The sequence below is a fragment of the Lacerta agilis genome, chromosome 1 (genome assembly GCF_009819535.1).
Source record: "Lacerta agilis isolate rLacAgi1 chromosome 1, rLacAgi1.pri, whole genome shotgun sequence".
In the NCBI taxonomy this organism is placed as follows: Eukaryota; Metazoa; Chordata; class Lepidosauria; order Squamata; family Lacertidae; genus Lacerta; species Lacerta agilis.
This window is the reverse complement of record NC_046312.1, coordinates 21637792-21651284: the sequence shown is the minus strand read 5'-3', so window position 1 is coordinate 21651284 and position 13493 is coordinate 21637792. Positions and strand designations below refer to the sequence as shown.

Sequence of the window (13493 nt, the reverse complement as noted above, 5' to 3'; positions counted from 1 at the left end):
TCAGAGTGATAAAGAAAACACACTCGCCTCATTCAGACATAATGCTGAACACAGTTTAGCATTATGTCCAAACCCAAACAAACTGTGTTAAGTCCGACCTATGAAACTAGCCAACTTCAAATCTTGGTTTATTAAGCTGGTTTGTTTCAATAGCACCTAGTTAAGGTTGACCATAGCTTAGGCTTCCAATATGATGCCAAAATGGAGGCGGAAGCTTCTGATCTCCTCTTCCTTGTAGCTGTGCTGCAGGCAAGGAATGGGGAAAACACAGGCTCGGTGTTCAGTAGGGATGGAGGAGAAGTTCAATTCAGTTCACAGTAAAAGGAAAACTTACTGAATTCGCACTGTCCACAGCAGTTCACAAATCAAAATACAGCCATCCTTCAAAATTAGCACTTCTTTGAATTTTGCAATGCAGATTTCCAGCCAAGTAATGTGTACAAAAATACATGTAATAGAGTGAAGTGTGGATAAAAATGCATTCTGTATATTGGTGATAATAGCACAGAAAAATGCATTTTCATACAGAAAAGTGCATTTTATGGTAAATTTGCACCAAAATGCTGGTGAATTTTCATGAGGACACTTAGAAAAAAAATCTCAAACTGATGCAGAAATGTGAAGAACTGAATTTAAAATTGGAAAAATGAGACAGCGTTTAAACATCAGAATTTGTGGAAATGTTTCTTAATGGTCTGTATCTATGGATATTGGGCAGTCTAGGACCTCCAGTGTTACTGCTTTGTTTATCCTTGTGGAATATTTAGTCTAGTATAAATATTACTGCCATCTTCAACAGATGTTTGCCCTGACCCAGAATTTTTTCTGAGTGATGATACGGTCATTACTTTAAAAGTTGCTTCGTTTGCCTTAATGGTTGCTACAAGTCAGACATTTATTTATTTTTTAAAGATGAATGTGATCTCTTACCATGAATTCACAATAAATTAATCTTACAATGAATTATTGCCACAGTGTTTGTTGTTACCAGCACAATCTTGTTTACGTTGTTACAGTCTTTTCCTTAATATAAATGCAAACAGGCCAATCAGAATGACAGTGAATTTCTAAGCAGATGGGGAAATATTTTTACCAAGACATCCCCAAGGCTGCTATTGTTTCTCACTGTGTCTCTATTTTGAAGTGTCACACCCTTGGCCCATTAGAGAAGCTGCCAGTGTGTCCCTATATCTATTTGAGGTGTTCCTGATATTTCCTTAAAGATAATTATTATTGTAATAATATTGGGAAGAGGAAAGTGTATCCCTGAGCATTAGGAATGCACTTTAGTACTGAACCTTTTTTTTGGACAACTACATTTTGCTTTGTCCTCTTGCTTTAAGAACACAGTCATAAAGTAGCAATCCCAACAAATGGATTCAGTCACTTTAATTCAAATCATGCTTATGTCTTATACTGTCTTGCTCATTTCCATGTCAGCAGCTGACAGTAAGCATGAGTAGTATATGCCCCTGCTCAGCTCTATTGCATTCAAAAAATGTTGGCCCACGCAGCAAAGGAAACCAAACACAACAAAATAGTGACCATGAGATAAATGTGCAGTTTAGATTCTTGGCTCAAAGTAAAAATTCGCTACACAGAACTATAAAATACACTGAGTGTTAAGCTAAACAAAATTAATCCTCTTCTGGGGTAGAATACATTTTGTTTTTGCAATCGGTTCTAGCATATTTCATCAAGATTTTGCCGCGCCAAATATTAATTCCAACACCTGGACCCTATGGTTTCTGTTTGTAACAATATATAACTTTACTTTCTTCACTGGGTTTCCTGCTGCTTTTTGTTAATTGCCACTTAAAAATCTCATACAATATGCACTACTCTTACTGCTTTAGTTATGGAAATCCCAATAATCTTCATCTAAACATGGTTTAAGAGCCTGAATCCACAGCTGTAGCATTTCAGTTGTGACTCAGAATTTACAAACAGTTCTTCAGCTTGTTTGGGAGTCCTTAAAATATGTTTAATTGTCCACAATCAGTTGTGAAACTCAGTGGGTACGGGTAAGCTTTATGGAACCAGATTTCGGTATGAATTCTTCCAGGTATGCTTTTATGAATAATGAATTTTACTAATTCAGATCAACATACTAACTTTTTCCATGGTTTACAAAAAAAAACAATGATTAAGGGCCTTTCTCTTGCTGCATTAATGCAATGATTTAGCTGCTGCTCATTTCCCCCATTTAAGAGTAGCGATATGAACCATTTCAGAACTTTTTTAATGCACAGATTGATAGACAGGACATCCCATATACAAGTTGTACTTTTAAATGTGATTATATTCCACCTCTTAAACTAAATGCTCATTTGAATATCATGCTTTGGTCATCTGTCAGATAATGCTTAACTACATTCAGATTTCTTAAAACAATACCGGAATACTACCGGTAATAAATTTATTTCCACAAGCCCTGTCTTCAGATAGAATATTTTACAGGACTGAGTCACCAGTATGCATAGGATGTATGATTAGTCACTTTATATAATTAGCCTGCACTAGAGTAAAGCTCTAAATGACTTTAAAGGAACTAAGGAATTCCCCAGGTGGAATGAAGAATATCAGCATAGGGAAACCACAATGGTTGCCTAGAACTTAGGGACCAACTGACACAGAACAGACTATGGACAAAAGCACCATACAAATCCATATTGCCAATGACCAGAGAAAGAGCCCTTAAAATTGTGTGCAGCTAGTACTTAACACCTAGACACCTAGCCTATATAAAACCAAACAGTTCTCCCATGTTTTTTGGGGGAGGATGCCCTACTATAGGGACGTGTGGTGGGAGTGTCCAAAAATAGAAAGGTTCTGGGAAAACGTATTTACAAAAATATTTTTGATTATAAGTCAGTCCTCATGATCCCAGTACTGGATCCTCTTAACTTGTATAGCCACGATATGTTGCGAATTAGAAACAAAGAAAACATAATTTAACCACTGCATGAACAACTGTTGACAGGAAATGGAAATAATTACAGTTATTAACTATGTAAAAGCTGACACAAAAATTAAAAGCAGCAAGAGTTCAAAATGAAATACAACAATTTTTATGCAGTCTGGTATGAATTTATTGGCTACACAAATAATGAAGCATGTGGTACCCATAGTTTACAGCACAGTCTGGTGCATTAAGTACTCCTCCTCCCACCTTCCCTCCTCCCTGCCCTATCCTATAAGTTTTAATTGTTATTGATACAAAATAGCTTTAACTTGTGGTCATCAATCTAAGCAATACAGTACACGGTAAAGGTAAAGGGACCCCTGACCATTAGGTCCAGTTGTGTCGGACTCTGTGGTTGTGGTCTCATCTTGTATTACTGGCCGAGGGAGCCGGTGTACAGCTTCCGGGTCATGTGGCCAGCATGACTAAGCCGCTTCTGGCAAACCAGAGCAGTGCATGGAAACACCGTTTTCCTTCCCGCTGGAGTGGTACCTATTTATCTACTTGCACTTTGACGTGCTTTCAAACTGCTAGGTGGGCAGGAGCTGGGACCGAGCAACGGGAGCTCATCCCATCGTGGGGATTCGAACCGCCGACCTTCTGATCAGCAAGCCCTAGGCTCTGTGGTTTACCCCACAACGCCACCCGCATCCCCTACAGTACATGTTACTATACATCATTTCATATCTGTAATAATTGTAATAATTTTGGTATATATACTTAAGACACAACTTTGTTAATATATTCAGAAATGCTTATCTGAGTGTTTATTGTTTTAATTTTAATTTTATAAAACTGTTGCATATCATATGCTCTGATGTTAACAAAGATATATCTCAATCCAACGAAAACAGATTAAAGTTAGAAATGAATGAAAACTATGTTACAAAAGAGAACATCCGCATAGTGCAGTTGATTGCCTTTTTGAACTATTGTCCCTCTTTGCAAGATATAATAATTCCTATACATCTATACTCCAAAAAGGGAAGTGAGCAAATGTACGGAGACGTTAGATCACTCCTTCTTTTGGAAAAGTGCTGATAGATGTTTCTTCCACTTCATGAGCATGTAACTTAGTTAACAACTCTGGGTCCACCTCAGCCTGCTCCCGGATTTTTTTTACTGTTTCTGGAGTACTCAGTGCGTAGGATTCCTTGGTTTCTGTCTGTATACATCTTAGGCACTTTAAACAAGTGTCCCCTAATTTTACAAAATCCTGATAGGTACTCTCACTTGAAAAGCAGTACAATATTGGGTCTGCAACACAATTAAAAGTAGTCAACAAAAGTGTAATGTGGTACAAGTTAAAGATTCTGGCAGCAAATTCACAGCTGTTTTCAAATATGCTGCGTATCAACAATAGAACGTGATATGGTCCGAAGCACACCAAGAAAATGATAATTGTGCTCGACACCAGACGTTTAATTTGAATCTTCTTCTTCTTTTGTGTGCCATGGCTCTTGCGGACAACTCGCAGAATGCCATAGTAAGAAAAAATGAGCAGAGAAAAAGGAAATAGGAAACCAGCCGTGAAACGGTAATAATTGATGTTGTGTTCCCATGTTTTGATGGGATAATGTTCAAAGCACACCACATGGCTCTCCGAGTCCTTAGTCACTTCACCGTGTGTAAAAAGAAGGCAGGAGGTCAGAATTTCCTTGGTCCAGATGGCAACGCTCACCACCATGGCAGCCTTCATTGTCCGATACTGATGGAAGCGAAAAGGGTGCACCACAGCCAGGTAACGGTCAATTGAGATGCAGCAGAGGAAGGCAACACTGATGTAAATATTTTCATACAAGAGAATGCCACAAATTTTGCATAAGAGTTCATCATAGGTCCAGTTGTCATGCTGTAAAACATACTGGAGCCAAAAGGGCAGGGAGAAGATGTAAAGCAGGTCTGCTATGGTCAAATTGCAAAGGTAGATCCCCAACTCATTCTTGACCTTCACCTGCAAGTAGGCATAGTACAACGAGAGACAGTTGGCTGGGAGTCCTACTACAAAGACAAGGACATATATCACAGGTGATAATGTCTGGTGTATGGAGTGATCAATTGTGCAATTCAGAGTATTATTGTTTGCGATGTCCTCAGAAAAGTTATCCATCTTCTGCAGAGAGTGACCACGTAAGCCCCAGCAAGGCAGGCATAATTTTAATCGTCTGTCATTTCATTCTTTCTACATTTTCTTCATACCTGTGTCACTACTTGTGAACACCTGTATGGGGGGAAACAAAGCACAATAACATTCTTTGAATGAAATGCACCAACAATAATGCCTAGAATATTGTTCATAAACATTTGTAATTCTACCCATTAAAGAATCTTTTTTTTAGTTTTCTCTTGATTTCAAGCATGGAAAAGTAAACTTAAAACTAGGGATAAATAAGGAATACATGATTGTTACAGATCTGGGGGTCACTAAATCCACCACAAACTATAGTTTATCCAACTGGTATTGGCAGTTACCAATTATGCATATAATTCAGAGCAGCAGCACTTTGTGATTACCTACAGGTAGTAAATATTTTCTGATTGAAGAGCTATGCCTGGAGTACTGAGGCCCCTTTAAGAATTGTATATGCAATGTCTCTCTCGTATTTTTCCATGTAACATTTTTACACATCAGTTTCATTTGTTTGTTTGGTTTTTTAAAAAAATATTTTTATTAAAGATTTTCTATCAGTTTCATTTGTTGAGACATTAGGAAGAAAAGGGGGGGAGGTGGACGGGATAGAGAGATGGGTGGGTTGGGGTGGCAATGTTTCTTTGTCGTTAGGATGAGGTTTTCGAAGGCTGTCAAGGATCTAGTTGCTGCTGATTTTACTGCTGGGTTGTTTTAAGAGGGCATGCAATTGATGTTGTGCTAACCAGGGCATTTGGGTGTCTTCTAGTTTGTACTGCATTTCCTGTGTTGACAAAGGTTTGTTATTTTTATAAAAGTATGTTGGGTGATATAGGTTTTTATTTGGAGGTTTTGTGCTGCATGGTGGAATAATGGGTGGTAGGCCAGGGGAATTAGTGGGGATGGGGTTGGAGATAATTTGCTTTGAACATGGTTTGTGTGTACCTGTTAAGTGTTGTGGTGATTTTTCTTAGTTTGTTTGCCCTTTAAGAATTGTTAAAAGTCTGTTAGAATCTTCCCAGATCAAAATACAGATTCATTTAACATTATTATTATTATTATTATTATTATTATTATTAATCAATATCAGGGCAATTCACAGGATAAAAATACAAAATAAAACCACAACATATATCAAACAAAAACAAGACAATAACCCCCAACACCCCTCATGAATATTAAAGATTGAAAATGAGTAACTAACTAAGAAACCAAAGTAAGCTATTCTTTCTTTCAACATGCTTGACTAAAATAGTATTAAACAGCAGACACTCCACAACAGATTTAATTGCAGACACTCCACAACAGATTTAGTTCAGTGGCGGCCTTTGTGCTAAATACATTTAGAGGCCCCTGTTTAGCTTTATTATACACCTACATCCAATAATATGTATTTTGATAGCAATGAAAGACTGTTATAAGAAGTAATTTACTGAAACATGAAGTACAGAATGCATGTTATAAATGCATCTATAATGTTAAAGTTAATGTCAGAGAAAAAATCAGAACTGAATTTATTATACGACAAAATGACTTTCTATGGAAATGTAAGACAATTTCTGCATTTGGTGGGGCCCCTGTGGGTCCCTGTGTACTTTGCATCCTGGCCACCACTGATGTAGAAGTCCCCTGAAGTTAGGAATAAATTCCTCTCTTTACCTTCCTGGCAAACAATTGCAGTACTGATATATTCAGCGACGGTCTTTGAACTTGCAGCCAATAAAAGGCAGCTTGTAGCATCCTTAGATCTGCCTTTGTAGAAACAAATTTGGGATGCAAAAATATTGAACAATGTCGTTTCTCTGTAGGAGGTTGCATCCATTGTTTAACACACCGGCAAGCAGGAAGATAAGCTCAGTCTTTACTACTCTTCAGAGTTCCAGTGTCAGGAAATGGCTATTAGGAGTAAGGGGGTGTTACACAGCATCCTCATCGGAATAATATTCAAGCACAATCTCATACTAGGATACCTCCAAATCAGACTGACTACTATAATATTCTGCTCATGGGTGTACCCAGGGGGGCAGGGGGGGCAGCTGCCCCCCCAGAAGCAAAAAAAAAAAATATTAAATGGTTATCGGCAGCCTAAAAGGAAAAAAAAGCTCAAGACTGGTCTTTCTCCCCCTCTCAAAATCTCTTCCGCTCTTGCAGAGGCAGTTGGCCACTGTGTGTGTGTGTGTTGCGCTGGCTGTTTCCCCCTCCCTCATGCCGACAAAGAGCTGGCATGCCTATCAGAGACCAGATCCTAGCCTGCACCCTGCTTGGTCAAATGGGGATGCAGGCTGAGACTTGGGCAGTGTCAGGGGGCGAATTCATCTTTGCCGGGATTCATCGTTGCAAGGGAGCTTGGCAAACTGAGTTCCCTTGCATGGTGAGTAGTTACTTTGCGAGTACTGAGGATCCTAGGAAACTGAGTTTTTCAGCCATTTGGGGCTTTCTGTTTGGGGGGGGGGAGTTTTTCTGTTTTTTGAAGCTGATTTTGTTTTTTGAAGCTGTTTTTGTTTTTGAACCTGAACGACCATGGCTTGCCGCCCCCTAGTTTTGATCCTGGGTACGCCCCTGATTCTGCTAGCTTCATGTCACAATAATAATTCATACTTCTGTACCATGGTCTGACTAGTGCATTTATAAACACCAGCACACTTACCTATGAGTAAAGGTCAACTGAGCACAGTGGGGCTTGCTTCTCATTAAACATGCATAGGTTTGCTCTGTAAGCCCCATAACCATTCTGTAATGTAACCATCACCCCTATTAAAGCACTGAAAAATAAGCTGCAATAACCATGTGAAGAAGGGAAGTGGGACCATGCTTGCTTAATATTATCTGCCGTCACACTGCATGCAGCTCCTCAGTAACTGTCCACAGGTTGAGGGCATTCATTGAGGGCTCTGAATCCAACGACCGCTTCCTAGGTATGACTGAACTCCTATTGTGTGTACTGACTAATCCCTCCTTCTACCTGGCCAATCCCCCCAGTAACACCTCCCCAGCCGGGATTGGGCGGCTGCTTGAGTGGGTGGAGATCACAGGTATCCAACCTGGGAAGGTGGTGCCAGACCCAACTGCCAGGAGCTGCACCGTGATCACAGGAGGCTACTCACTACCACGCAAAATGCGCACCCCGTTTGATGCGGGGAGCGGTCATTCTGTTAAACATATGTACCGGGTATGCTGTCCCTACAAATGTGAACCCTGACAAGCATTGTTAGAGCATCAGTGCACAACGGTGAGGGAAATATATGCAGCATGTGACTATCTGCTGCATGTGACTATCATTGTGTATTTTGGAAACCTGATTAGGGCTAATATTACTAGTCATATACTACTTTTTGCTTGTGCTTTTCAACTTCTTAATGTTCCTACCTGATCTGAAACTGAGTCAAGTCACCATTTCCCCCCATTTCTTCAGGTGGGGAACCAAAATGGGAAAACGCTGACTTCCCAAGGTCACAACCAATTCATGGCATAAATTGTTCACTTTCAAAAAATAAAATAAAAAATCCAGACCCAAATCCAACTTTTTGAAGAATATTCCAAAGTGACTCGGAGAGTAACTAAGGGAGGCATCACCATTCCATGGCTGACTTTTGCAAATTAACAAGACTTACCTGAATTAAAATATACCACTACTTCTGATCTTGCTATTCTGGACTCTTCGGAGAGACCTTTTAGGCAACACTATGCCAAATTATAGCTCAGCAAGAAGAAGCAAGCCAGCAAGTACCCAGAGCAAAAATCACAACCACTCTCCTCCTCCTCCTCCTCTTCTCCTGCTGCTGGTGCACTACCTAGGCTCATGGTTTGTCTCGCTACCAGCAAACAACAAATTGCAACCAAAGTTTAGAGGGAGGCAAATCATGAACCCATAACACAAAGTCATATCAGTGCGTAACTGGCAAAATAGCCATTATTTTCACGCTAGGTACCTGCATGCTTGCTCATTCTTGCTAAGTCATGGTTTGGTTAAGTGCTACATGTGAATAAGGCGAAGAAAAAGTGTATTTAAAGCATTCTCATGTTACAGCTTTAGTCATGGGTTTTCCCACCTACGGAAAGGGATGAATTGATAGTCAATAGCTATAATTCAGGTTATTCTGAGTGAGTCGTTTTTAAAGCAGTTGGACTTAGGTTAGTAGCAAATAACCTAAGTTCCATTGGTTTCAATGGGACAGCTATGACAAATGTATTCTTGATTGGGATCAGGGGCGGAGGAAGCCAACCAGCTACCCGGGACGGCAAACCCAGAAGTACCGGGGGGCGTGGTTTCGCTCCCAGCATGCTCGGGGCCTGCCGGCGATGCACAGCGCTCCATAGCGGCGCGCTGCCGGCGGGCAAGCCCCGAGCAAGTCTGTCCGGGGCTGGCCCGCCAGCAGTGCGCCGCTCCCAGCGCACAGGCACAGCGTCCAGTGGGCTAGCTCCAGGACGGGCTTGCTTAGGGTCCACCGGTGGCGCGCAGCGATCCATAGCAGCGCACTGCCGGCGGGCCAGCCCCAAGCAAGCACGTCTGGGCAGAGGAGAGCCAGGGAGGGGCACGCAGAGTGTCACCCTCTCCAGGGTGGTACTCGGGGCGGCCCGCCCCCCTCCCTACACCACTGATTGGGATCAAGTGTCCAGTATTGCCAGCCATGACTTGTTCCTGGAAAGAAAAGGACCAGAGCATGTGAAGGAAAGGAATAGCCCGCCTCTGCTTTCCCTGTTCCAGGTTCCAGTTTCCTAAAGAGAGGAAAATTTCTAAGCCTCGTGGTGGCTTCCATGAATAGGAACTACATCCTTTGGCATTGAAATTGACCCCGACATATTTCGAAATAATTACATAACTGTGTTTCATTAAGCTAATCTGAAAATGACTATTTTAAACACTACTGCAATGGTTAAATGAAACATAAACAAGCAGCTAATTAGTCACACACTCCCCAAATGTTATATTACTCATTACATCTACTAAGAGACTGAACTGTTTGCACTTGGAATTTCCCTTGTCTGTTCAGCTTCCTTTTCCAGGTATCATACTATTTATATGACAATTCTGACTGTGAATGGTAGGGCAGTATTTCTGCATGCAACTTCTCAGCAGACTTGGTGTATAGCCCTATATTACCACACTGCGACTCCATTCATATTTCCTGTTTCCAGTCTTTCTCTGCTGTTATGAACTGTGTTGAATGGACAGTTTGCAAGTACCGCTAAAACAAAATAATGAAGATCACCAAACCCAATTGAATTACATGGCAAATGAAGCAAATGGCAGTGAGGACAAAGAAGAAGAACGTGACACAGAGAATGAGTGGGGTTTTTTCCAAGGACTTACCGGTACTTGCTTGCATTAAAATTGCTACTTTACAAACAAATATTGAACTTGGATAATGTTTAGTGCAACTGTAGTAAAAGTTTGCTCTCCTATTGGATAGATAGGCAGTATGTGTTCTGGTTGGTGTTGAACTTTGAAGAGTCCTCATTTTGCCAAGCAGGTTACTGCATAGCCTTCGACCTGTCACTGTCAGATAAGATATGCAAGGAGTCAGGACCAATAATGTGACATCATAGATACTATTGTCTATAGTATAACATTATTTCAATAAATCTTTTTTTTGTTGGTGTTTATTTCTGCCGCCACCCCAATGATCATTAACAAATCTTTAAAATTCAAAGAAAATTAAGTTTTCTTTTAGAAAACAATAAACCCTGAACCTGAACGTTACTAGGCACAGCTTCAAAAGCTGGATGTTGTGCTCCTAACATGCAATTAAATAACCAATGCTAAACAGGAAACCAACTAAAAAGAGAACTGGGTGCATGCCAACAAGTGCTGAACCACTTCAGCAAAGAGATAATCGTCAACAAGTTACCTCACATCAAATTCATTTAAGGATAAGCAGCTTGAATAATGCACAACCTTACAAATTGTGTAATCTTACAAATTGTGTAAGATTAGGAAGGTCTTTTTTGTATATTGAGACAGAAAGGTAAGAGTAAGCAGCAACTAAATCCATTGCTGCAGGATTTTTTTTAAAAAAAATGCATTTATCTTACATCGTGTGCAGATCTTCGACAGGATCAAAAGTTTTAATGCAAAAATCACACGAACATGTTATTCCTTCATTTCCACCTTACAACTTCCATGTATATATTTGAGTCTTTTTAAAATAAAATAAGATAGCAGCGTTACATTCCAGTCCACACCAGAGTGACAAAAACACAGAAGGAATAAGAACGTTAGAACTGCAGACCACCATCAACAACTAAAAGAATATTGAAATAAGTATGTTTTTGGGTGTGTAGTTTTGTTTAAGGGCATTGACAGTGCAGAGCCCATACTCTTGATCATGTTAGATCCGTTTGGTGGTGCCACTTGGGTGACCCATCACCACCAAGGTGCCTAAATGTGAAGGGCCCCTGTTTTGTTATGGTGCCATCTTGAGAAGAGCTCCTGAGGTATTCTGGAAGGTTCCACTACTGTTCTGAACAAGCTACAACACACTGGCTAATATGGGAGGTAGCCCAAGATAACCAGGTGACAGCAAAAACTGCAAAAATAAATAAATAATAATAGCAGGGGCAATTAGAATAAGATCCATTATTTGTTTATTGATGTAAACCTCCAGGCTGTATTTTGTGTTTAGTTTTTACCTCTATTTTCAGTACATTGTATTTTATTTTATTGCTATGGCTAGTGGCTAATGCAAATAAATATTCTTCTGATCTGATCTGATCTGGGAGGTAACCAAAGGAAAATTACCTCAAGAAAAGAAGACTGGTCATTAGGCAACCTGCCTACAGTCAAATTGAAATAATTTGAGTTCATTTTTATCGTGTCCTGTGAAAACGAAGTATTCAATGGGAGTTCCCTTTAGTCTGTTTCCTCCAGATCCAGATGCTAGTGTGTTTAACCAAATCATTTCCTCTCAGTTCAATTCTTCACCAACAGATGTAATACTGCTGGCAATTTGTAATGTGAACCATGGATTAAGTCCAAATATAGCTAGCAAACAAAACCAGAAAAAGCTCTTTAAGTGAATGCTGCCCGCCAATTCTGCCTAAACAAACAAGACCAAGATTGCAGCTGCGTAAGAGGTATGTATTTTAGCTCTCAGTGTTTGACACAATTGTGACTGTGTTTGCTCACACAACAACTTCGGAAGAGCATGTTGCTATTTTTCCCATTTTACAGAGGAGGAACTGAAACTGTTCCAAGTGGCTTCCCCGAGGCCACACACTTAGTTTATTGGGGGGAAATGGCATTTTTACCTTTGATGCTAAGTAGTCAGCTGTTGGTGGTATGAAACTGGTGTTGGTCTCAGGCAAAGAAACACAATAAACCCTCTTAGTTCAGATGGGGCTTTACTTAAGAAGAGGTTATGCATAGGAAGCGAGAGATATTAAAACAGTAATTGGGTGGGAGAAAACAGCAGTCCAGAAACCTGTTTGCAAAGTAGCTATATTAGCAGAAACTTCAACTAAAAGGTTGTTTTTGTTATATTCTGGAAGCTACTTTCTACCTCTTCCGTTTCTTCTCCTTTTAAAAAAAAAAAATCTTAATAAATATCATAATATTTGACTGTGGAGTCTTGGGTGTATTTATGTGAAAATTCTCAGGGTTATCCCAACTTCTCACATGCCTAGTTACGAGGTTCATGTGTGCGTGAGTAGGATTTGAGAGGGAAAAGCAAGTAATCTGGACAGGAGGGGCAGGTAAACTGGATGCCATCTCTGCTTCCCCTTGTAAATATTTGCCTCTCATTCCAGGTTAGAGGAGGGAGCATGCTTCGTCTACTTGGCAGCCTACTTACTCTTTGCTACAACTTACCTCCCTAGATTGGCAGTCATGGATGAAGCGGACCAAAAGGTTCTGTCCTCCCGCTGCTTCTATTACTGCCAGGTCAGGACAGAAGTACTTAGGCAGGAAAGAGGGGTGTAGGTCTACCACATTGATCATAGAAGACCTCCAGTACTTGGCATCTCAAGTTAGGTACCAGGGGCCTTCAGCACTGACACCTGCCAGCTGGCTGGGTGAGTCATCCTTTAAACATCTCAGAGCTTGAGCCGGGAGTGGCAATTATATCTCTATAGAAAGTTTGCATAATTTGGAAATATCTCTGGTTTGCTCCGTGTGTGTGTGTGTGTTCGTTCGTTCTGTGGCATAAATGAAATAAGCAACCAAAGAGCTTTCAAATGCCCAGCAGTTGGAAGCAACCCTGCAACTTCCCTGCCCACATGGTTTGCCCGCATAAGCTCCTCCATTCTTGTTCCCATTGCTGCTTTTAGTCTCTTTTCTCTGAGGCCATTGAAAGCATACACATACTTTGCCACACGGTAACTTTGCTAGAGCAGTATTTTAGAATCAAGAATGCACAAACACAAGCAATCTCCTCTGGGCTTAAGATTTGATGTCTCAAAGAG

General features: G+C 40.5%; 1 protein-coding gene across 1 annotated transcript; it reads right to left on the bottom strand.

Moving 5' to 3' along the window:
* Positions 1-3859: 3859 nt before the first annotated feature.
* Positions 3860-5258, bottom strand: GPR68 (G protein-coupled receptor 68). The gene has a single exon (XM_033141138.1). It carries the CDS (start codon positions 5073-5075, stop codon positions 3975-3977), a length of 1101 nt encoding a protein of 366 aa, XP_032997029.1. The 5' UTR covers positions 5076-5258; the 3' UTR covers positions 3860-3974.
* Positions 5259-13493: the final 8235 nt, after the last annotated feature.